Here is a 25,726-nt window from a genome sequence, read left to right on the forward strand (position 1 = left end):
CAGAGCCGCAGAGCCCCGCGCGCGCTCGCAGCCCGGCTCGGGCTCGTCCTCCCCCCTCCCTATGTCACTTCCGCTCCCGGGAGAGTCAGGAACTACATCTCCCAGCGTGCCCCGGAGATCGCTTCCGTCCTCTTCATTTCAGGGAAGGGAGGGTTTCAGCAGCTGTTACTGCGCATGCTCCTTTCCAGCCCCATTCGTTCTTCCCTCCCTCCCGGCCAGCGTCACTATCGGTGCTGCCTCCGTGTGATCTGGCCGGGGGGGCTTTCTCCGGAGCCCCCGGTGAGTGAGAGACCCCGGGAGGGGGGGCGCTGGGGCCGGGCAGGAAAGTGACTCTCCGCCCCGGGGAACCTGGGAGAAGCCTCGGAGCTGCCTCAGCCCCAGCGGAGCTGCAGCAGGATCTGCCCCCGGCCCCGCTGGGATGGGGGGGGGCGGGCAGAGACCGGGGCCCGATGGGTGGGGGGAGGGGAGAAGCGGGAGTTGCGTGGGGGGGGTCAGTGGGATGCGGGGGGGAGGTCAGTGGACGCGGGGGCTTGAACTGTCTCTGTGCAGCCAGGAAATCCCCGGGGGAGAAGTGTCGGGCGGGGAAGGGGGGAGGGGAGTTAACTGGATCCTGTCCCTGTTTGTGCCACTTGCCTCTCACCCCCTGATACAAATTCTCTCTAGTTCTTCCCCTTTCCTCTCTCAGTATCTCACACGTGGCTATAAAATCCGGGGAGATTCCCCCCTTTCCCCTCAACTGATCAGTTCTCTCCTCTCCCCCGATTTCCCCCCGTCTCTCCATAATTCTGATTTTCCACCTTGAATTGCACAGTTTGTGACACGTTTTCTCTGCAAATCTCAAAGATTGATATAAAATACCCTAAACATTTGCCCCACTTCTCTCTAGTTGTCTATTTCTAATTGAATATGCCCTGAGATTTTCGCCCGTCTCTCTGATTATAAAATAAATACAAAGGAAATCTCAGATGTATCCCTTTTCTCAGATTCTTGAACATGGATATAAAATGTTTTCAAATGGTGCCCATTTCCTCTCTCTTCATTTAACAAATGTTGATGGGAAACACTCAGATTTCCAGCCTTTCTCTTTAATTTCTATGTTATTATCAAATGTCAATTAAAAATCCTTTCATGTTTGGGGCTGTTCCCCATGTTTCTAAATCCCAGCAAATTCTTCTTCCTTGGAGGGAACCTGTTGTCCTGAGTCCTTCTCCATCTTGGAGGTTGCAGGGGATGAAATTGCCCGTGATCATCTTTCCTCTCTCCTTTGAGAATCATTTCTTCCCCCCACCCATTTATCTCTGTTAAAATGTTTGCCGATGAAAGAGATCAGCCACATATTTAATATACATCAAAGCCAGAGGCCTCCCCATGTTTGCGGATCAGTGGCCCCCACCTGGTAACAGGAGAGTTGGCTGTATTCTTTTCTTTTCTCCAGCTGGCACGGGATGAGGAGTTGATTCCTGCAGTGCTAAGATGTAGCCACCTCTGGGGTGGATCCATGGTGACCATTATTTGCTAGTGACAGGCCGTGGACATTTCTTATCTTTCTTGCCCTCCAGGCCTTCCATTCTCCTGTTCAAGAGGCATCCTCCAGGGCTCCCTCTGCCTGTGTGACTGGCCAGCAGGGGGTGGTGATAACTTTCTATCCACTTATCAGACACTGTGAGGTAACACTGTTGCTCTGGGGGCAAGGGGTGTCTGTGTGGGGAGATTACAGCTGGAGCTGAAGGGGCATTGTGGGAAGGGGAGGTGTTTGGGTGAATGGGCAGGGGGTACCCTAGTCAGATTGGTGGGTTCTGGAGGTTTGGGGCTTCAGGGGGTGGTTCTGATGTGCCCAGCCCTGAGGCTATGGGTCCTGGAGGTGGGTATCGCTGAGGGTCTGTTGGCTGCAGAACAGTGGGGGTGGGGATCTCTTGGGGAAGCGGGACGGGAGTTAGAGGGTGCCTGGTGCTGTGCCAAGGGCTCTGTCTGGGCTTCCCCTGCTGGCTCCTGGGATCATTGCCATGCCCAGTGCACAGAGCTGAGGGGGAGGGGGGACGGAGCTCTGGCACTAGGTCAGGAAATGCCAGGGAAGCAGAGTGAGGGGTGCCACTGTAAAGCATCAGGGTGTTGCTGGCCTAAAGGGCCCGAGGAGGCAGCAGCGGGGTTTGTTGTCCGGTGTGCGCCGCACTAATAGACATACCAGGTGTGGAGAAGCAAACCAACTTTATTTAAGAGCTTTGAATAGGCACTAGGAGACCAGCACATATAAGCAAGTTTTTTTTTTTATATTTTAAGCTGTTTGTGTGCAGGCTTTGTTTGGTTTTTTTTTTTTATTTTATTTTTTAGATAGTTACAATAGGCACTATATTGGTATGTGAGAAGTTTTTGTTTGTTTGTTTGTTTGTGGCCTTTGCAGGCTAAGATGTAGAGGCTTTTTTTTTATTTTATTTTATTTTTATTGTATTTGTGAGCGAAACTACAGCTGTCTGCTAGAAAAGCTGACCAGTACATTTTTGCTTTAGCTTGCTTTAGCATGTAAGCAGTTAGCATAGAAGTAGGTAAAAGTTCACAAGATGGAGTCACTGTGGTTCACTTAGACCCAGAGCAAAGGAGTTTCATCGGCGCTTATGGCCTTCCACTCCCCCGAGTTACCTGGTAGCTATGCCTAGTGACACCAACAAGGGGGTCCCGCTGGGCAGAGGAGGGGGTCCCAGACAAACGGCATAGCAGATCCTGCTGGAGGGCGGGGCGGGGGGTCCTAGGCAGGCAGTGAGGGACTGAGTTCCCAGTGCGGGGGTCCCGGGGGGGGTCCCTGGCTGCTGGGGGCTCTTGGTGTGGGGAACCCTTTGGGATTCCCAACCTGCCAGTCATGGTCTGGTGGGGATTCCTTGGCCGGTGGGGCTTTGAGGGGTATCTGGGGTCCCTGGCCAGGGATTCTGGGGGCTGCGTCCCAGGAATATCTGGTGGGACCCTGGCTGTCGGGTGTCTGGGGCCCCTGGCTGGGGGCTCTGGCAACTGCTACTAACCATGATCCTTCTCCCTGATCAACTTGTGCCAGAGTCCTGGCCCCAGTCACATGCCCGGTATTCCCCAGTCACATGCCCGGCATTCCCCAGTCACATGCCCCGTCACTGTGATAACTTTCGATCCACTTACCAAACACTGTTAGTGTGAAATCACAGATTTTGCTTTTCTCCTCTTTTGAAAAGTGCAGGAACTTTCGGTTCTGTTTGGAAAATTTGTGCCCCCCAGTCCTTGTTCTCAATCTGGGGGGTGAGGGAGGTGGGAAGGGGGTTAGCACTGCCACACAATGGTCTCTTCCACAGCATTCTGGACTCATTCTTTCTGAAATCTGGTTTCATTGAGACGAAGGTTAATCAAGAGTCAGTGTATGGAAAGACAAGGAGTGACTCCAGATGGACAGTGGGGCAAATGAGATCAGCAATTCTCCCTGTGAGGAGGGGCTCTCATTAGCTGCTCTCCCCAGAGAGCTAAAGGAGGGAAGCTCCCTCAAACGCTCTGTCCCTCTCTGTTCAGGATATTGGGGTTCAGCTTCCTGGGTCAGACGCTGCAGCCTCCATTGTGATCTGGGAGACCAGGCTTAGCAGCTGCTGCTCCCCCAGCGGGGGTTCTGTGCTGGGAAGTGACCTTAATTAAAGCTGCTTCTCTGCCCGGCCCAGGTGATGACTTTCTCCGGCAGGTACTAGCCCCATAGGGCAGCTCTGAGCCCTGTTAATACTAAATTCTGAGCCAGACATTCCAAGTAACTGAAAGAAACAAAAGGAAAATGCTGGGGGTCTGGCCTTAAAATGACTCTACACAAACAGACACCCCTCATTTCTTGTCCCATTAGCAATTGCAGGAGCAAATCCAGCCATGGGGAGCAAACAACCCAGGAATGGGACTTTCCTACCAGACAGGCAGGGAGAGAGGACAGGGAAAAAGAGATAGGAGAGACTGAAAGGGGCCGTGGGAGAGAAGAGTTTCGAGAGAGATTTCCAGATCTCTAATCTGCCCAGACAGATGTATTACTGCACCCTGGATAGAGTCATTTTCCTGTGGAAAAGGTGAGGATCAGACAGGAACTGGATTTTCCTCTGACTCCATATCCCTCCTGCTGGGGTGTGGCTACTGTGGTGTCAGTGTCTGAGAGAATCCCCCACAGTGAATCCTTTGGTTCTGCTTTTTTCTAGCATTGTGTTCAGAGACTTTGTTATGGGATGGGGAGAGGGAGAAGGGAGGTTAAAAATGTCTCTGTTGGCTTAGCCTGGCAGGAGGGGCCAAGTCTACACTGTATAAAGAGATCAAGCCTTTCTCAGCATGGTAGAATCTAGGGTGTCTGTCTGCCGGGAAAGGGCCTGGGGGGATCGTGCTGTGAAATTAATTAAAGCCTGTTCTGAAACCTCCACAACTGCCCTTCTCACCCTGCCAGGCTGCAGAATGATGTCCATGTTTCGCTCCAGTTCATCCCGTCCTCTCATTGGACAGGGTAGAGAAATGGCTGCAGAGGAGCCAGTTCAGGTAGGTATTATCAGGGGGTTGCTGGTGGGTTCCTGCAGGAGGGAGAGGGGCAGCAAATACACCGGAGATGGTGAGGTTGGAGCAGGGCAGGGAATGCACAGGGTGGAGAAACGGAGGAGGACAGGGTGTGGTAAACCTGCTGGGAGTTGTTTAATAAGTGGCCTAGATTCTAGGAACAGATCCATGAGGTTCGGTGGTGGAAATGACCTAATTTGTTGAACAGAAAATAACCCACCTACATGGAGCTAGGAAAACTGACCAGACTCGTAGTGCTGAAGCCTGATCTGACTAACCAGTGGCTGCTGTGAGATAGGAAGGGGGCACCCACCAGTCAGGCTTAGGGGAGATTCCCCTCCCTTCATATCCAGCTCTTCAGAATGAGGAGAGTGTTGGGCTTCCTACCAGGGAGCTCTCCCTGGACCCTGCTTGGGGCTCCATCTCCTGTATCAGTCCTTGGCTAGTAGGTGTGTGATGGATCTGCTGGGAAAGCGGAGGGGCTCTCTCTTCGTCCCCTCACCCTGGTGTTTCCTGGATGCTCTGAGCAGGGTGGGGGTGGGACTTTGACTGCAATTCACCCAGGGCTTCCCTTTGATGGGCTGCTCTCCCCCACAAATAGTGAGGCTGTGAGTGGAGCAGCAGGTACTGAGTGTTGGACTCTTGCTATTTCAGGGGCCGGTGACCTTCGAGGAGGTGGCTGTGTATTTCACCAGGGAAGAATGGGCTCTGCTGGACCCCACTCAGAGAGCCCTCTACAAAGATGTCATGCAGGAGAACTATGAGAATGTGACCTCACTGGGTAAGGGTTACTGTCCCCTTGGTTCTTGGAAGGGGAAAAGAAGAGTTAAGGTTCACGCCAGCCCCACAATGCCACCTGTACTCTGCCCAGTTTCAGCATCACCCCAATATGCCAGTGACACACACACTACCAGAGACCCTCCCCCACTGCAGAACACTTTGGGAACAGAGCACAGGAGCAGTATCGCGCAGTGTCAAATATCTCCTGTTCGCTCAAGTAAAACTGAGCGTTAGGTGCGGCATAATCAACAGAAGCTTCCTACCCCTGACCTCTCAAACCCTGAGCCTTCTCCACCCAAACCTGAATGTGCTTGGGGTGTAACGAGCAGGCTGCTGGAGTCAGAGCTGCTGGTCCAGGCTCACGTATCACACAGACGCTCCGTGCGTCCTTGAATGCTGGCTGGGGGTATCCAGAGAAGGAAGCTCAGTGGCAGATTTAATGTTAGTGGGGCCCTGTGCTCAGCTTCATTTTTGGTGTCCCTCCTTGGGACCCAGGCAAGAAAAAGAACATTCTCTCTTATCTCCCCCCCCCACCCTGATTTTTCATTCTTTTTTTTCTTCATCCTCCTCCTATAAGTAATAGGAAGTAAATGAAAATAAAGTGCGGTACCTTGATTGTTCTTGTAGTCTAACCGATTTTTCCACAGACCACTTGAAAATCGCTGAGGGTCTCGGTGCACCACTTAATGATCTTTCCAAATATTGTTTGTACCGTTAGCTAACTAGTGTAAAGTGCTTTGGATAAGAGCCCTTTATAAAAAAAATGTAAAAAACATTGGGGTGCAGGGTCTGGCCAGGAGTTAGTGTGGGAGGGGGCTCAGGGCTGGGGCAGGGGGTTGGGGTGTGGAGCGTTTACCTGGGGCAGCTCCTGTTTCATGTGAGCGATGCAGGTGGGGATGTAGGGGGGCAAGAGTCAGGGTGGGCAGGAGTCAGGGCTGGGGGTGTGTGAGGGGCAGAGGGCTGGGGGTGTTTGTGGGGGAAGGGGTTATGGGCGTTAGCAGGAATCAGGGAGGGCAGGGAACTGTGGTGTGTTTGAGAGGGGTGAAGGAGTAAGGGCTTGGTGTGTGTGAGGGGGTGCAGGAGTCAGGGCTGGGGGTTTGTGAGGGGTGCAGGAGTCAGAGGGGGCTGAGGGTGTGTGGGGGCAGGAGGTATGGGGGGTTGCAGGAATCGGAGGGCAGGGGACGGGTGTGAGAGGGGTTAAGGAGTCATGGCTGGGGGGGTGAGGGGTGCATGAGTCAGAGGGGTGGGGGTGTGGGGGAAGGAGGTATGGGGGGTTGCAGGAATCGGAGGGCAGGGGACTGGGGTGTGTGTGTGAGAGGGGTTAAGGAGTCATGGCTGGACGTGTGTGAGGGGGTGCAGGAGTCAGGGGCTGGGGGGGTGGGGGCAGGAGGTATGGGGGGGTTGCAGGAATCGGAGGGCAGGGGACTGGGGTGTGTGTGAGAGGGGTTAAGGAGTCATGGCTGGGCGTGTGTGAGGGGGTGCAGGAGTCAGGGAGGGCAGGGTGTTCAGGGTGCAGGAGTCAGGGCTGGGGGTGCAGAGTCTGGGAGGGAGTTAGGGTGCAGGAGCAGGCTGGAGATTGGGGTGCAGGGTCTGGTCAGGTTTTAGGATGCAGGAGGGGGCTCAGGGTTGGGGCCGGAGGTTGGGGCGTGGAGTGCTTACCTGGGGCAGCTCCCATTTGGTGTGAGGGGTGCAGATGGCAATGTGGGAGGGGGTGCTGGAGCTCCCATTTGGTGTTCAGTGTGGGGGTGAGGATGTGGGCAGGGTGCAGGAGTCAGGTCTGGGGACTGGGGGTGTGGGCTGGGGTCGTGGGGGTGCTCCCAGCCCCCTACCCTGAGTGGCTCACAGCAGGGGCTAGGGTTTGGGGGGGGAGGGTATGTGATAGGGGAGTGCTTTGTAAAGCAGTGAGCAAGCGACCAGGGAGCTTTGCGACCAGGGCTGCTAACAGGAGTTTCGTTAGGGAGTTTGGAAGGGGAGTGGGAAGGGGACGAGGTACTCTTGCCATTCTTTAAAACATTTAAGCTATAATACAAACATCTTGATTTAAACAAAACCCCTATTGTTAACCTAGGTAGCTGTAAGAGAGAATGCAGACAGAAGCCCAGCAGCAGACTGGGGGCTATCCTGTTTATTGCACTCAATGTAGCATGTATGATTACCTGCCCTGTGGGCAGGTGGCGTATGTGTGCATTTGGTGCAAGGAGCTCCTGGCCCTCAGAGACCGCGTGGAGGCTTTGGAGGTCAGGGTGGTGGAACTGTAGACGCTAAGGGAGGCAGAGAAGTATGTTGATGAGGCTTTCTGGGAAACTGTAGATTTCTCTCACCTCTGGATAGACAGCCCCTGCGCTATTGAGGAGGATGAAAGGCCCAGGGAAGGAGAGCAGTCAATGGGAGCAGAGGGAAACCTTCCCATAGTTGGGACCCTCCTTCCAGATAGTGTTGGGGTAACCTCTTGCACTGAGGTTACCTCGCCAGGGGAGGGAAATCCAGTCATTAAGAAAAGGCAGCTGTAAGTAATGGGAGATTCAATCATTAGAAACAAGGATAGCTGGGTTTGTGATGACCGGGAGAACCGTATGGTGACTTACCTGCCTGGTACAAAGGTTGCTGATTTCTGGAGGCATCTAGATAGATTTATGTGTAGTGCTGGGGAGGAGCCGGTGGTCGTGGTACATGTAGGTACCAATGACGTAAGGAAGGGTAGGTGAGACGTCCTGGAGGCCAAATTTAGGCTGCTAGGGAAGAGACTGAAATCCAGGACCTCTATGGTGGCATTCTCAGAAATGCTTCCAGTTCCACGTGCAGGGCCAGGTAGGCAGGCAGAGCTTCAGAGTCTCAATGCGTGGATGAGACAATGGTGTAGAGAGGAGGGGTTTAGATTTATTAGGAACTGGGGAAACTTTGGGGATGGGGGGAGCCTATACAGGAAGGATGGGCTCCACCTAAACCAAAGTGGAACCAGACTGCTGGCACTTAACATTAAAAAGGTTGCAGAGCAGTTTTTAAACTAAGAGATGGGGGAAAGCCGATGGCTGCAGAGGAGCACGTGGATCGGACAGAGACTTCTCTTAGAGGAGAGTCTAGTGATAGAGATTTTCTAGTTTTTAGTCAGGAAGAGAGGCTGGAAGAGGATAAAGTAGGGGCCAGATCAGACGAGAAGCATTCACACACACAAGAATCTGACACATCAGAAAAGGGCAGACAAATAAACAGTGATAAGTTTTTAAAGTGGTTGTACACAAATGCTAGAAGTCTAAATAATAAGATGGGTGAATTAGAGTACCTCGTGTTAAGAGTATATTGATATAATAGGCATCACAGAAACCTGGTGGAGTGAGGACAATCAGTGGGACACAATCATTCCAGGGTACAAAATATATCGGAAGGACAGAACAGGTTATACTCGGGGGAGGGGGGGATGGCATTGTATGTTAAAGAAAATGTAGACTCAAATGAAGTAAAAATCTTAAATGAAACCTCATGTTCCATAGAATCTCTATGGATAGTAATTCCTTGCTCTAATAAGAATATAACAATAGGGATCTATTATCGACCACCTGTCAAAGACCGTGATAGTGAGGATGAAATGTTAAGGGAGATTAGAGAGGCTATCAAAATAAAGAACTCAATAATAGTGGGGGATTTCAATTATCCCCATATTGACTGGGTACATGTCACCTCAGGACAAAATGCAGAGACAAAATTTCTTGATACTTTAAATGACTGCTTCTTGGAGAAGCTGGTACGGGAACCTGCAAGGGGAGAAGCAACTCTTGATTTAGTCCTGAGTGGAGCGCAGGATCTAGTCCAAGAGGTAACTATACCAGGACGGCTTGCAAATAGTGACCATAATATAACATTTAACATTCCTGTGGTGGGAAGAACAGCTCAACACTGTGGCATTTAATTTCAGAAAGGGGAACTATGCAAAAATGAGGGGGTTAGTTAAACAGAAATTCAAAGGTACAGTGACTAGAGTGAAATCCCTGCAAGCTGCATGGACACTTTTCAAAGACACAATATTAGAGGCCCAACTTAAATGTATACCCCAAATTAAAAAACACAGCAAAAGAACTAAAAAAAAGCCACTGTGGCTTAACCACCATGTAAAAGAAGCAGTGAGAGATAAAAAGGCATCTTTTAAGAAGTGGAAGTCAGATCCTAGTGAGGTATATAGAAGGGAGCATAAACACTGCCAAATTAAGTGTAAAAATGTAATAAGAAAAGCCAAAAAGGAGTTTGAGGAACAGCTATCCAAAAACTCAAAAGGTAATAACAAAATGTTTTTTAAGTACATCAAAAGCAGGAAGCCTGCTAAACAACCAGTGGGGCCCCTGAATGATCGAGATACAAAAGGAGCCCTTAAAGACGATAAAGTCATTGCAGAGAAACTAAATGCATTCTTTGCTTCAGTCTTCACGGCTGAGGATGTTAGGGAGATTCCCAAACGTGAGCCAGCTTTTGTAGGTGACAAATCTGAGGAATTGGCACAGATTGAAGTGTCACTAGAGGAGGTTTTGGAACTAATTGATAAACTTAACTGTAACAAGTCGCCGGAACCAGATGGTATTTACCCAAGAGTTCTGAAGGAACTCAAATGTGAAATTGGGGAACTATTAGCTATGGTTTGTAACCTGTCCTTTAAATCAGCTTCTGTACCCAATGACTGGAAGATGCTAATGTAACACTAATATTTAAAAGGGGCTCTAGAGGCAATCCTGGCAATTACAGACCGGTAAGTCTAACGTCTGTACCACGCAAATTAGTTGAAACAATAGTAAAGAATAAAATTGTCAGGCACATAGAAGAACAAAAATTGTTGGGCAAAAGTCAACATGGTTTCTGTAAAGGGAAATCATGTCTTACTAATCTATTAGAGTTCTTTGACGGTGTCAACAAACATGTGGACAAGGGGGATCCAGTGGACATAGTGTACTTAGATTTCCAGAAAGCCTTTGACAAGGTCCCTCACCAAAGGCTCTTACATAAATTAAGTTGTCATGGGATAAGAGGGAAGATCTTTTCATGGATTGAGAACTAGTTAAAAGACAGGGAACAAAGGGTAGTAATAAATGGTAAATTTTCAGAATGGAGAGGAGTAAGTGGTGTTCCCCAAGGGTCAGTCCTAGGACCAATCCTATTCAACTTATTCATAAATGATCTGGAGAAAGGGGTAAACAGTGAGGTGGCAAAGTTTGCAGATGATACTAAACTGCTCAAGATAGTTAAGACCAAAGCAGATTGTGAAGAACTTCAAAAAGATCTCACAAAACTAAGTGAATGGGCAACAAAATGGCAAATGAAATTTAATGTGGATAAATGTAAAGTAATGCACATTGGAAAAAATAACCCCAACTATACGTACAATATGATGGGGGCAAATTTAGCTACAACGAATCAGGAAAAAGATCTTGGAGTCATTGTGGATAGTTCTCTGAAGACATCCATGCAGTGTGCAGCGGAATTCAAAAAACCAAACAGGATGTTAGGAATTATTAAAAAAGGGATAGACAATAATACAGAGAATATCTTATTGCCCTTATATAAATCAATGGAAACAACTAATTTAGACCCCATCATTTGATATGTATATTTGGGATTATGTTTTCCAATGGGCTGCAATATGTGCTATCCTGACATTTAGTACTGCTGAGATCCTGCATTCAGTAATATCCCTACCCTTCCTGTTCCCTTTCTCCACTGAACCCCACCAGCCCATGCTTACTGTTCCCAGCTTCCCCAGGACTCTCTCTTTGTCTTTGGACCTGTCTGTCAGCAAGAAGCAGTGCCAGGGAGACTTGCCCTCTCTCTGGAGACTTCAATTTCTGGGACACGGATTTAGTTTCTCGGTGTTTTAGGAACCTCTTTGAAATTGAGTGTCAGTGACATTAACCACAGTACAATCTGGACTGTTGAACAGCTGTGTCCTCTCAGTTCCCCAAGCTGGGGTGCCTTTTACACTGCTTTACTGTGAGAGCAGCCACTCCTGGGCAGTTAACACACAGTCTCCAGCATGTAACTCGCTCCCAGCTACACAGTATTGAGTGCTGCTAATCAGTGAGTCACAGTACCCCACAGGAGAACCCCAGAAAATTCTCTGGTCCCAGACTTTCCACCAGAAATGTGCATCTTGCCCTGTCCAGAACACTACTGAACAACACAAGCTCATATGAAGTCTGTTGTTTCATCAGTGGAAAATGACATGCACCAGCCTTGTTATCCCAAATGGAGTTTCCAACACACTTTAATCCAAACACACTGGTTAGATAAAACAACAATAAAACAAAATTATTAACTACTGAAAAAAAAAAAAAGATTTGAAGTGACTACAGGTAATGAGGCATAAAAGTCAGAATTGTTTACAAAAGAAATGCAAGATAAAACACAAACTAATGTTTAACTTAACAAGCTAAAATGGATTTAAAACAAATGTTTCTCTCACCATGTGCTGAGACAGGCTGGCTTTCCTTTCAGCCAGGACTCCCCCCTATCCCGCCCCTGCTGCCCAAGTTCAGTTCTTCAGAAGTTGTCATGAGCAGAGGGAAAGGGGAGAGAGATAGAGTCTCATGCATTTTCCTCACCTCTTTGTATAACTCAGTCCTTTGTACTAGAAACAACTTCAGTTCTCAGCTGAGTCACGGTGACAGGCTGTCATACATATGAGCTTCAAGTGGTCCCTGTGATGGACTGTAAATGTCTTCTTCACACCTTCCCCCTGCTGGAGAATGGCTATTTGACCAGCTGTTTGCCTTGCTGTCTGTGAGGAACTTAGGGTTAGGGTTGCAACTTTTTCAGTAATATCATACCGTAAAATCTCATAACTTTACATACAATGTTGCTACACATTTTAACAGGAGGATATTCAGTAGATTGTCTTTTCAAATGATACCTCACAAGCCATACAGTGATAAATGAAGGGGAGGGGAGGGATCTCCCTTTTATAAACACCCAGCCAGCCAGTGTGCTGTAAAATCCCTGTTGGTGTCTGTTCTCTGCTTGCTTTACCTGTAAAGGGTTAACAAGCCCACAGGTAAAAGAAAAGGAGTGGACACCTGACCAAAAGAGCCAATGGAAAGGCTAAAACTTTTTAAAATGGGAAATAAACTTTCCCTTTGTCTGTTCTCCGGAGAAGGAGACACGGAGTAGCAATGCTGTGTAAGACTTGAACCAGGTATGAAAATTCATCTTCCATACCTAGAAGAAATTATTTGGATAGGGAATGTTTAGTTAGACACAATCAGGTCTATTTTTTATTTTGGTTTTTGGATCTCCTCTGTGCTATCCCAGATGCTTTAGTTTGCTTGTAACCTTTAAGCTGAACCCCAAAGAAAGCTATTTTGGTTGCTTACAAAAATTAATTGTTTCTTTTAAGATCTAGCAAAAAGTCTAAGTTCCAGATGTATTCTTTTCCTTTTAGTACCTTTTTAAAGAACAAGATTGGATTTTTGGTGTCCTAAGAGGTTTGTGCATGTTGTTTGGTTAGCTGGTAGCCACAGCTAATTTCCTTTGTGGTTTTTTTTCTCAGCTCTTCCCCGGAGGGGGTGTGTGAAAGGACTTGAGGGTACTCTATAGGGAGGAATTCCCAAGTGCTCCTTCCTGGGTCCAAGGTTTTTTTTTATTCATTTGGGTGGTGGCTGCATTTACCAAGCCAAGGTCAGAGAGAAGCTGTAACCTTAGGAGTTTAATTCAAGCCTGGAGTGGCAAGTATTAATTTTTAGAATCCTTGCGGGGCCCCACTTTCTACACTCAGAGTGACAGAGTGGGGATTCAGCCCTGACACATACTATGTACAAAATTTATCATAATTTTGTAGAAGAATGAACATAGAGGTACAGACTGACACAGTGTCTGTGTGTGTTCCCAGCAGATATGTGGGTATTTCAATCCCTCATAAGCAGAGTGTTCGGCATCTTCAAGGACCTGGGGAGCTGGTCCTGGGAATTCACTGGTTTATTAAGTGTGACACTGTATGGAATTGTGAGACACTTTATATTATTATTATTTTTATTATTAATACCACTATGATTACATTGTAATGAATCGTGTTAGATATGCCATGCAAGGTGTCAGTGAAAATGTTATGATTTTCCAAGTATGATAATTTTGTTTCTATCTTTGTATTACTTTGGTAATGTGAGTTATGGATATGTAGGTATATCTGTATTTCCAGACTTGTGCAGTGTTTCTGGGTGACACCCCCAGACATATTGGCATCAGCACTGCCTAGCCTATTCAGTGGCCCATCCAGGGTCATCAGCTGTACAATGAGCCCATGGAAAGAACTAAGGGGATACACCTATTGAGTCAACAAGACATGCAGGGGTATGTCTGTGTACTGAGAACTCCAAGGCTTTTCCATGCCATGTGCTGTGAAGCTTGTGTTTGGGACACAGGAAGTACAAGCCACATGGCAAAGGAAATATAAAGGGCAGCTGCATCATCTGGATTTTCTCTTCAATCCCTCTTCCTACCAGGGCTGCCCAGAGGATTCAGGGGGCCTGGGGTCTTTGGCGGCGGGGAGCCCCCGCTGCCAAAGACCCGGCACTTCGGCGGCGGGTCCCGGAGCGGGAGGACCCCCCTGCCACGGGTCTCCAGGGCACTTCGGCGGCGGGTCCTTCCGCTCCAGGACCCGCCGCCACCAAATTGCAGCCGAAGATCCAGAGCGGAAGAAGCTCCAGGGGCCTGGGCCCCGCAAGAGTTTTCCGGGACCCCCGGAGCGAGTGAAGGACCTCGCTCTAGGAGCCCCGAAAAACTCTCATGGGGGCCTGGGACAAATTGCCCCACTTGCCCCTCTCCCCCCCCGGGCGGCCCTGCTTCCTACCTCTGTTTAACTTCATTGTTAACCACCAGTTTGGGGAGCATCTGCTCTCCCTTTTTTAGCCTGCCCTGACCTTAGCATTCTCAGTCAGGACTCCCCAAGGCACACCAGGTCACACTAAGTACTGAAGTTAAATTAATAGAATGCTTTTTAGGACAAAGTCTTATGCAATCAACTGAACTCCTTTGCTTTCTTTCATCTGAGCAGGGTTTCCAGTTTCCCAACCTGATGTGATCTCCCAGCTGGAACAAGGGAAAGAGTCATGGGTCCCAGACCTGCAGGATTCAGAGGAAAGACAGACCCTGAGAGCTCCCTTCACAGGTGAGGAAACATTAAACCAACTCAGAATCTGAAAGTGCCTGAAGGAAACATCTGGGATGCCCTACAAAGCCCTTGGGAGTTCTCTCAGTTCATTATTGTTGCCAGCAGAGATCATATCCTCAGGGTAACTATAGCTCATGGCTTCCCGTAGATTCTAGCAGACACCAGGCAGTAGCTTCCTCCCTTCCCCCTGACAATTTGGATGGGATGTGAAAGCTAAATTGATCTCCTCCTCTCTCCTATTTTGTGGAACAGTATGGGGGGAGTTCAGTTCCTGATTTTTTTTTTATTTGACCTCTCTCCAGCACTTGTTTTGTTTTGGCTTGCCCCTTTCCATCCCTGTTTCAGATTTCTGTCTCTATCACAGCAGGTGATATAATGGCATGTGAGAAAGAGGAGCAGAATTCTCAGCAGGAAAATGTTGAGCAAGTGGATAAACACAGAGCATTATTGCAAAGATCAAAAAGGAATGTGTCCAGGAGTCATGAGCAGGAAAAATCCTGTGAGATTCAGCACAGACCAGAAAGAGAGCAAGGAAACCAGGCAGGGGTGAAAGTGGGTAAATGTATTTCCTGTCCGGGAACTCAGAAGGACTTCAAGGAAACCACAACAAAGCAGGAAATCCTCAGGGAAAAGAGAAAAAATACATGCACGGAGTGTGGAAAAAACTTATGTGACTACTCAGCCCTTATAAAGCATCAGAGAATCCACACCGGGGAGAGGCCCTATGAATGCAGTGAGTGTGGGAAAAAATTCACTTACAGATCAAACCTTTTTCATCATCAGAGAATCCATACAGGGGAGAGGCCCTATGAATGCAGTGAGTGTGGGAAAAACTTCACTAGCAACTCAGATCTTTCTAAACATCGGAGAATCCACACAGGGGAGAGGCCCTATGAATGCAGTGAGTGTGGGAAAAAATTCACTCACATATCAAACCTTTTTCATCATCAGAGAATCCATACAGGGGAGAGGCCCTATAAATGCAGTGAGTGTGGGAAAAGTTTCACTACAAGCTCAGCCCGTTCTGTACATCAGAGAATCCACACAGGGGAGAGGCCCTATAAATGCAGTGAGTGTGGGGAAAGTTTCACTAGAAACTCAGCCCTTTCTGCACATCAGAGAATCCACACAGGGGAGAGGCCCTATCAATGCTGTGAGTGTGGGAAAAATTTCACTCACAGATCAAACCTTTTACAACATCAGAGAATCCACACAGCGGAGAGGCCCTATAAATGCAGTGAGTGTGGGAAAAGTTTCACTAGAAGCTCAGCCCTTCCTGTACATCAGAGAATCCACACAGGGGAGAGGCCCTATGAATGCAGTGAGTGTGGGAAAAACTTCACTAGCAACTCAGATCTTTATAAACATCGGAGAATCCACACAGGGGAGAGGCCCTATGAATGCAGTGAGTGTGGGAAAAACTTCACTAGCAACTCAGATCTTTCTAAACATCGGAGAATCCACACAGGGGAGAGGCCCTATAAATGCAGTGAGTGTGGGGAAAATTTCACTCAGATATCAAGCCTTTTACAACATCAGAGAATCCACACAGCAGAGAGGCCCTATAAATGCAGTGAGTGTGGGAAAAGTTTCACTCAGAGATCAAGCCTTTTACAACATCAGAGAATCCACACAGCAGAGAGGCCCTATAAATGCAGTGAGTGTGGGAAAAGTTTCACTACAAGCTCAGCCCTTTCTGCACATCAGAGAATCCACACAGGGGAGAGGCCCTATGAATGCACTGAGTGTGGGAAAAGTTTTACTAGAAGCTCAGCCCTTTCTGTACATCAGAGAATCCACACAGGGGAGAGGCCCTATGAATGCAGTGACTGTGGGAAAAACTTCACTAGCAACTCAGATCTTTTTAAACATCGGAGAATCCACACAGGGGAGAGGCCCTATGAATGCAGTGAGTGTGGGAAAAACTTCACTAGCAACTCAGATCTTTCTAAACATCGGAGAATCCACACAGGGGAGAGGCCCTATAAATGCAGTGAGTGTGGGACAAATTTCACTCACAGATCAAACCTTTTACAACATCAGAGAATCCACACAGCAGAGAGGCCCTATAAATGCAGTGAGTGTGGGACAAAGTTCACTCACAGCTCAAACCTTTTACAACATCAGAGAATCCACACAGCGGAGAGGCCCTATAAATGCAGTGAGTGTGGGAAAAGTTTCACTACAAGCTCAGCCCTTTCTGTACATCAGAGAATCCACACAGGGGAGAGGCCCTATCAGTGCTGTGAGTGTGGAAAATGTTTCATTGACAGCTCACACCTTATTAGGCATCAGAGAATCCACACAAGGGAGCGGCCCTGTGGATCCAGTGAGTGAGAGAAGACCTTCTCTTGGCATTCAGCCCATGTTAGCCATCAGAGACTCTGCAAGGGAGATGAACACCATAAAAACCTCTAGGGCTATCAATTTTTTCCTTTAATCAATGTTTTTCCTGATTCCCACATAGTAACTTTTAAAAGCTGGTTGAACTGTTTGCAGCACGGTTATCCCTCAGCTTGTCCAGATGAGTGGCCCATTTATGCCTTTTGTAGTTCGCCCTCTTTTGAGATGGGACCATTTGTACTTTCTATCAACTCAATTGTCCCATGAGTAATTCGAGTGTGCCCTTCCTATCAGGAATCAGGGAGCATCACATTTATACCATTCCTCCTATTGCAAAGTTATTGTTAGAATCACCAATGATACAGATTGTATCATTGCCAGTTGTTCTCACATTACTCTGGGTTCTGCTGAAGAGCAGTTATATTGGGAACTTTTCATATTATATTTAAATGAAGAGAAGCAGGGGGAAAATAGTCATTTCAGCCTCTGTGACACTGGAAGGTGATGGGATGACTCAGAGATTCCCTCCTTCCCCATCACTCCAGAACTGTTACCTTTTGGCTGAGTGCTGCAGAGTTTAACTTCGTCACATTCTATCCATCCACTTCTCAAAGTGTCATGTGAGGAAGAGTTCTCAGCTGTCTGTGTTTGGAGATGACGCTTTGACTTCTTTAATCCTATACCAGAGTCGCTCTGACTGGAGACGAAAGTGTCAAAGACCTGGAAGGGGAATTCAAATGGATCCCAAACACAGTGTGATTATTTGGAGTTTAAATCCCAGGTTTCATCTATTGGTAAAGCCACTTCTGACAAGGTGGCTGTTCTGTCCCCCATTATTTGGATGCTAGGATACTAAAAATTTTGTAAATAACATAACTGACTATTGAGACAGGGCTGAGTGAAGCAGGTTTGAATGGATCAGAGGAGAATGTGTTGAGAGAATCTCTTGTCCTGATTCTGAATAATCGGATGTAACCTACTCTGGAATTTCACTTGACACTTTCATTGTCATGTATTCTATCTCTCTCTGATGTGGGTTTCTCTCTTTCCTGAAGGCTGTTTGGTCGCCCAATTGGATATTAGTTCAGTTTGATAGGATGTAGCTCAGATTTATTGGAGAATTTAAGACAAATGACCATTTGCTAAAGTCCTCATTTCTCACTTCAGCTTTCCTTTATTTCCCCATCCCTCCATGATGACATGGAGAAAGTTCAAGTGCAGTTCTTTCAACATTAGAGAACACTCTAATTTACCGGACCAAAAAAAAGTGATGATTTAAAATCTCCACTCAGAAAAGGTGAACAACAGCAGAACCCCAACTAACTGAAGGAAGTGCATATGATCACAGTGTAGTTCAATTCTTTAAATCAGTATTTTCTAAGATGATCTGGAAAGAGAATTCCACGGTAAGTGATTTTGAACTTGGCAAAATACCCATGTATTTGCTTCCCGAAGCATTTTTGTAACCCAGACCCTACAGAAGATCTCTCCTAGCTAGTCCTATAGTATGTGGAATGCTCCCCTTCATGATGCAGATGTTGAGGAAATAGAAGTGGGTTTTTTGTTTAATGTATTGTTTGTAGGTGCTAAAAATTTGTATAAAATGAAATCAGTGTTGGAAATCTAATAGCTGCAGAAAAATAGCTATTTTTAAATAGAAATTCTAGCTCTGGTAACTAACAGAGTTTCGGATCCAGCCCTGTATCCAGTCCTTTGCCTGGAACTGTGTCACCAAAGTAAAGAAAAGCTGGGCATGTTTCGGGAAGCCATTGCTTACTAACACTGCTGATATTTTGAGTGGTTTTTGTAAAGGATTCTACTTCAGAGAAGTGTAAATTTACCCTAAAAAGGGCAAAGATTTGGGGTTATAAGAGTACACTCAGTTCTTGGTTTCCAACCCAGTAAAGGAAGCTATGGTGACCAATGACCCAAGGACAATTTTTTGTACAACTCCACTTCCTAGTTCAGTGTCACTGATTACAGTTCCAAAGGATTCCAGATTTGGACTGAGAACAATCATGCTTCACTGTTTGGATCCGAAGAGAGAGTGCTTCGTAGCACAGTCCTGTCCTGTGGATCCCAAACTGGCTGCCTGATTGGTTAGCAAGGACTTTTAGGCTGTAGAAATGATGGTAACCAATGAGGCAGCAAATGTATCCGGCTCCGATTTCAGACTTCCGGATCCACGCGTGTTGAGTCCTGATTCTATGGTTTTGTGTCTGATGCTAGGGCTGCACAATAAAGCTGATGTTGGCACAGCTGCAGTGCTGCTACTACAGACTCTCTAAGCCAATGAGAGAGAGCTCTCCCATCAGACTTTTAGTCCAGCCCCCACAAGCGGTGTTGGTTACGTTGGCAGGAGACGTTCTCCTGCTGACGTAGCGCTATCTACACAGGGGGTTAGGGCTGTGTAACTACGTTACTCAGCTGTATGGATTTTTCACACCCGTGAGCAGTATAGTTCTACTGATAAATGTCTTTAGTGTAGACCAGACAGTTCTCTTGTGTTTTATGCATTTACATCACTTCTCTACCTCTCCTTACTTTGTAAGATTAAAAAGTGTGAAAAGAGAGGGGTTTTCCCTCATGCTGCAAACGTTCCCAAATAGGAGACCCCTGTGATGCAGTAGGGAGCGGGGTAGATTGACCTGGGAATGTCGTCTAGTTTTACTGGGACTGTCTGCATTGGGGGATGGGATCGCAGGGGGTGACTTTATTTGAGGGACAATACCTGAGGCTCTAACCCGAGCCAGAAGGGGGGTTGGGCCAGGTGACACCTTTGCCCAGGAAACTAGAAAAAGGCTGCAGGAGGAGATGGTGGGAGGGGAGTGAGGCTGCTGGAGGGGTTTTTCAGATTTGGGCTGGCTGGGGAACCAGAGGGAACCCCAAGGCTGGGGTCTAAGATCCCTACCCCCCAGAAGGATCTGATTAAGGGGTCCTGTTTATGCCTACAAGCTCTGGTTTGAACTGTGTTCCTGTTGTCTAATAAAACTTCTGTTCTACTGTCTGGCTCAGAGTCATGGTGAATCGCAGGAAGTGGGGGTGCGGGGCCCTGACTCCCCCACACGCCGTGACAACCCCTTCCACCAAAACACATGGCAAAAGAACTAGAGATATATGAACTCACAGAAGTGGTTGGGACCTACTTTGGGACAAACCACAACTTGAGCCAAGGTTCAGTTGTTGGCAATGGGGATTAAAAGAAAACTAACATATGTGACAAGAATTTCTGATCTTTGAATATGTTGTTATCAATGAAAATGAAATTATTGGTTAAAGAGTAAGAGACTAATTGTGTAATAATCAACTCTTTTGGAAAACTGATAGTTGTCTTGTTTTTTGTTGTGTTAGTCATACAGGAAATGATGGCTAATCTTGAAAAGTTAATTTGATTTAATTTACCCCCTCTAGTGTAAGGAGTTCTGGTAGAAAACCTCACTCGAAAGGTTGGGGTGGGAGAATGTGTGTGAGAAAGAGTGAATAATAGAATATTGGCCCAGTCTAGATTTTAATTTTCTGTATTTCAAATAGAACTTATTTCGCTTAGCTTCAAAGTCAATTTCTATTAAAAAGGAAACTACTCGAGGAGACAAGTTGTATAACTTTTTACCCACTTACACTGTAAGGGTCACTAACTTCCCCACTTCTCTAATTTGCAAGGGAAAGGCATGACATCTGTCAGAGGATGTGTCCAGCAGGTAGGAAAGCTGCAATCATCAATATCAAGGAAAAGGTTGAAGTCCATTGCCTTTCAATCAAAGAGCCGTCTAAAGGCTGGTCTACACTGAAAAGCTATGTTGACATGGCCACATCTCTCAGGGGTGTGAAAAATCCACTCCACTGAGAGAAGTAGTTCATGTGATCTGGGCCCCAGTGTAGCCAATATTAAGTTGTCAGAAGAATGCTTCCAGTCTTTGAAGTGTAGACATAGCCTTAGACAGATTGATCCCCTCTGGGAGTCAAGTCATGACATCAATTCCAATCTTGACCAATCTCCCTGTATGTGAGAAAGCTACTAGTATGGATGGTTAAGCCAGCTATCCAATCACCTAGTTCCTCAACAGTAGCTACAGCTCTTTGTGGCCATCAATCCAAAGACTGAGAGAAATGGAGACTTCCAACTTCATTTTAGTATCTTATTATTCCTTTCTCTATTTTTTCTCCTTCCCTTTCTATTATATTAGGGTGTGACTGTATAGTTCAGTGCATGTGTGACAAAAACTCATTGGTGTCAATTAGCAAAGGGGTCACTGTTATTCACAAGCGACTCCTGTCTCAGACCTGACAAACTCGCCACACTGAATACACTGATTTTATTATATTTATCCAGGAATCAGAGCAGTGAGATCTCTACTGAAAGCTTGTAAATTATTGATACTCCTAATCACAGCAAGAAGTGTTTGAGTCATATTGAAGGAGTAATATAAGTACAGGGGAAATTATGCCCATATAGGTCATAGTCGGGATGTCCCATTCAAGTGGGAGGGAATTGTCCTCTGTCCCTTACTAACCAGCTATGTGATGTATTGCTCCATTATCAACCTTTGCACCAACCCAGAAAAGCCAATGGAAAACTATCAAAGACAAATTACAGCCATCTAAACCCTGTGGAAGTGAAAAGGACGATAGGATGATCTCCTCCTTGTCATTTCTGTGAATAAAGACAAAGACTGATTCAGTTTATGACAGGGTGGAGAAAAACACTCTGGGTCCATTCACCAAGGAGATCCCTAATGACCAGTGATGCTTCATGAAAGGCAGGGCCATGGCTCCTAGGGACTAGCAATCACTATAATAGACTGATGTGTGAGGTGAAGAATCTACTTAGATAGGAAAGGTAACTATTAAAAAATGGAGGTTGCATTTTGTAATTTTGTTCTGTTGGTAACGATTGGTTTCCATCACTCACATTTGTTTGTTTAAATCTCTATCCCTGGTGAAATAAACTTCCATTTGTTTGATAACTGTACTCAAGTGCTGTGTGTGATACAGTAGCAGTGGTCTACAGTAAAACAGGTAACCTGGGATATACCATTGCTTCGGGAAGAGAGGATCTGGGATTTCTCTGAGTATCTGGTGATTGGGGCTAGACCCCAGAGAGGGACACATTGGAGGAATTCAGGGGTTAGGGTGCCTCTGTTGTCAACTGGCAGGGCTGCTCTAGCTCAGAGGAGGATTCTTGAGTACCTGACCGGCTGGTGAGTTTGGTCGTGAACATCCAGCTGCCAAATGCAAAAGTCCCTCTTAGTAGTGGCAAGTGGCAACAAGAAGACTCACAGCCTTCAGCACCCTGAGAATGGTCACAATGTGCTTCTATGTTGATCCACCTGTCAAATCCACACAGGGAAAGCACCCTATAGCATAGTTCATTGAATCAAAATAGCCCTAAAACTCTGCCCTATGAAATCATGGAACATGTTGTCTTTGCTCTGTGAAAGCACGTAAAGAATCCAAGTGCGGGAGGGTAGGGATTAGGTCCAGAGTGACCTAGACAAATTGGAGGATTGGGCCAAAAGAAATCTGAGGAGGTTCAACAAGGACAAGTGCAGAGTTATGCACTTAGCACAGAAGAATTCAATGCACTGCTACAGGCTGGGGACCGACTGGCTAAGCTGGAGTTCTGCAGAAAAGGACCTGGGGATTACAGTGGATGAGAAGCTGGACATGAATCAACAGTGTGCCTGTGTTGCCAAGAAGGCTAACGGCATATTGGGCTGCATTAGTAGAAGCATTGCCAGCAGATCGAGGGAAGTGATTATTCCCCTCTATACGGCAACGGTGAGGCCACATCTGGAGTACTGCATCCAGTTTTGTGCCCCCCACTACAGAAAGGATGTGGACAAATTAGAGGGAGTCCAGTGGAGGGCAACAAAAATGATTAGGGGACTGGGGCATATGTCTTATGAGAAGAGTGTGAGGGATGAGAAGAGTGGGGGGATTTGATAGCCTTCAACTACCTGAGGACTGAGCTCAGCTGTTCTCAGGGGTGGCAGGTGACAGAACATAGACTCATAGAATATCAGGGTTGGAAGGGACCTCAGGAGGTCATCCAGTCCAACCCCCTGCTCATAGCAGGACCTAATCCCCAACTAAATCATCCCAGCCAGGGTTTTGTAAAGCCTGACCTTAAAAACCTCTTAAGGAAGGAGATTCCACCACCTCCCTAGGTAACCCATTCCAGTGCTTCACCACCCTCCTAGTGAAAAAGTTTTTTCCTAATATCCAAACATCCCCCACTGCAACTTGAGACCATTACTTCTTGTTCTCTCATCTGCTACCACTGAGAACAGTCTAGATCCATCCTCTTTGGAACCCCCTTTCAGGTAGTTGAAAGCAGCTATCAAATCCCCCTTCATTCTTCTCTTCTGCAGACTAAACAATCCCAGTTCCCTCAGCCTCTCCTCATAAATCATGTGTTCCAGCCCCCTAATAATTTTTGTTGCCCTCCGCTGGACTCTCCCCAATTTTTCCACATCCTTCTTGTAGTGTGGGGCCCAAAACTGGGCACAGTACTACAGATGAGGCCTCACCAATGTCGAATAGAGGGGAACGATCAAGTCCCTTGATCTTCTGGCAATGCCCCTACTTATACTGCCCAAAATGCGGTTAGCCTTCTTGGCAACACGGGCACACTGTTGATTCATGTCTAGCTTCTCATCCACTGTAATCCCCAGGTCCTTTTCTGCAGAACTGCTGCTTAGCCAGTCGGTCCCCAGCCTGTAGCACCCTCGGATGCAGCGCATCCGGCCCCATGGTCTTGTGCTCATCCAGCTTTTCTAAATAGTCCTGAGCCACTTCTTTCTCCACAGAGGGCTGGTCACCTCCTCCCCATACTGTGCTGCCCAGTGCAGTAGTCTGGGAGCTGACCTTGTTTGTGAAGACAGAGGCAAAAAACGCATTGAGTACATTAGCTTTTTCCACATCCTGTCACTAGGTTGCCTCCCTCATTCAGTAAGGGGCCCACACTTTCCTTGACTTTCTTCTTGTTGCTAACATACCTGAAGAAACCCTTTTTGTTACTCTTAACATCTCTTGCTAGCTGCAACTCCAGGTGTGATTTGGCCTTCCTGATTTCACTCCTGCATGCCTGAGCAATATTTTTATACTCCTCCCTGGTCATTTGTCCAATATTCCACTTCCTGTAAGCTTCTTTTTTGTGTTTAAGATCAGCAAGGATTTCACTGTTAAGCCAAGCTGGTCACCTGCCATATATACTATTCTTCCTACACATTGGGATGGTTTGTTCCTGCCACCTCAATAAGGATTCTTTAAAATACAGCCAGCTGTCCTGGACTCCTTTCCCCCTCATGTTATTTTCCCAGGGGATCCTGCCCATCAGTTCCCTGAGGGAGTCAAAGTCTGCTTTTCTGAAGTCCAGGGTCCGTATTCTGCTGCTCTCCTTTCTTTCTTGTGTCAGGATCCTGAATTCTACCATCTCATGGTCACTGCCTCCCAGGTTCCCATCCACTTTTGCTTCCCCTACTAATTCTTCCTGGTTTGTGAGCAGCTGGTCAAGATGTGCTCTGCCCCTAGTTGCCTCCTCCAGCACTTGCACCAGGAAATTGTCCCCTATACTTTCCAAATACTTCCTGGATTGTCTATGCACTGCTGTATTACTCTCCCAGCAGACATCAGGGTGATTGCAGTCTCCCATGAGAACCAGGGCCTGCGATCTAGTAACTTCTGTTAGTTGCCAGAAGAAAGCCTCATCCACCTCATCCCCCTGGTCTGGTGGTCTATAGCAGACTCTCGTGATGACATCAGCCTTGTTGCTCATACTTCTATACTTAATCCAGAGACTCTCAGGTTTTTCTGCAGTTTCATTCCAGAGCTCTGAGCAGTCATACTGCTCTCTTACATACAATGCAACTCCTCCACCTTTTCTGCCCTGCCTGTCCTTCCTGAACAGTTTCTATCCATCCATGACAGTGCTCCAGTCATGTGAGTTATCCCACCAAGTCTCTGTTATTCCAATCACATCATAGTTCCTTGACTGTGCCAGGACTTCCAGTTCTCCCTGCTTGTTTCCCAGGCTTCTTGCATTAGTCAAGGAGCACAAGGAGCAATAGTCTCGAGTTGCAGTGGGGGAGTTCTAAGTTGGATATTTGGAAACACGATTTCACTAGGAGGGTGGTGAAGCACTGGAATGGGTTACCTAGGGAGGTGGTGGAATCTCCATCCTTAGTGGTTTGTAAGACCCGGCTTGAAAAAGCCCTGGCTGGGATGATTTAGGTGGGGTTGGTCCTGCTTTGAGCAGGAGGTTGGACTAGATGACCCCCTGAGGTCTCTTCTGACCCTAACATTCTGTGATTCTAAGTAGCTGCAAGTGGTCCCCAAATGTTTCTTTGTGTTCACGTCTGTACAGATGCTGGGAATGGGCGACGGGATGGATCAATTGATGATTACCTGTTCTCTTCATTCCCTCTGATGCACCTGACATTGACCACTGTTGGAAGACAGGGCACTGGGCTAGATGGACCATTGGTCTGTCACAGTATGGCTGTTCTCATGTTTTATGTACCGGAATGAGGCACATGCAAAGCAGAAATGGGGGAAGGGGCTCTAAATTTAAATCAGTTTTAGAGAGAAATTGTTCAAGCACAGTGAGACTCAATATGGAAGAAATAACAAGTGATCCTCAGCTTCTTCACCCAACCCTTAAGCGGGGATTACCTGCCAACAGGTGCAGCTGCTGCTCTTAGGGGAGTGGTATAAGCTGTCTGCCTGTGGATGCAGCCCACCAGCTGGTTCTCCTGGGGCAGATGGTGAGTTGCTGGGCAGGGATGGTTCATCAGCTGGGGTCTGAAATATGAACAGAGATCTAAGGACTCTACACCGGCCTCCAGTGGGGGTCGAGGATGCTGAGGCAGTGGAATCTCAGCATCACAATTGTCAAGCTTCTGCTTAGGGGTGGAGAGGAGGGGGTTGACTGCTGGATTTTTAATG

General features: G+C 47.1%; 1 protein-coding gene and 1 pseudogene across 1 annotated transcript; one reads left to right on the forward strand and one right to left on the reverse strand.

Annotated features, from left to right (window-relative positions):
* The window catches only part of LOC135889359 (zinc finger protein 850-like), a 452,984-nt pseudogene that overhangs the window by 26,759 nt on the left and 400,499 nt on the right, over positions 1-25,726 (reverse strand).
* LOC135889364 (zinc finger protein 345-like) lies at positions 1,591-16,774 on the forward strand. The gene is made up of 6 exons (XM_065417230.1): positions 1,591-1,667; positions 4,415-4,503; positions 5,173-5,299; positions 14,321-14,434; positions 14,802-15,576; positions 15,661-16,774. The coding sequence occupies exons 2-6, from the start codon at positions 4,423-4,425 to the stop codon at positions 16,772-16,774; spliced, it is 2,211 nt and encodes a 736-aa protein (XP_065273302.1). The 5' UTR covers positions 1,591-1,667; positions 4,415-4,422.

This window comes from Emys orbicularis, chromosome 15, assembly GCF_028017835.1.
Source record: "Emys orbicularis isolate rEmyOrb1 chromosome 15, rEmyOrb1.hap1, whole genome shotgun sequence".
NCBI lineage: Eukaryota > Metazoa > Chordata > Testudines > Emydidae > Emys > Emys orbicularis.

Excerpts from the sequence above, each read along its gene's own strand:
- LOC135889364 (XM_065417230.1), top strand. The coding sequence starts at position 4,423 with ATGATGTCCATGTTTCGCTCCAGTTCATCCCGTCCTCTCATTGGACAG. Across the intron at positions 4,504-5,172 it reads CTGCAGAGGAGCCAGTTCAG|GGGCCGGTGACCTTCGAGGA; the intron begins GTAGGTATTATC and ends TTGCTATTTCAG. Across the intron at positions 5,300-14,320 it reads TGAGAATGTGACCTCACTGG|GGTTTCCAGTTTCCCAACCT; the intron begins GTAAGGGTTACT and ends TCATCTGAGCAG.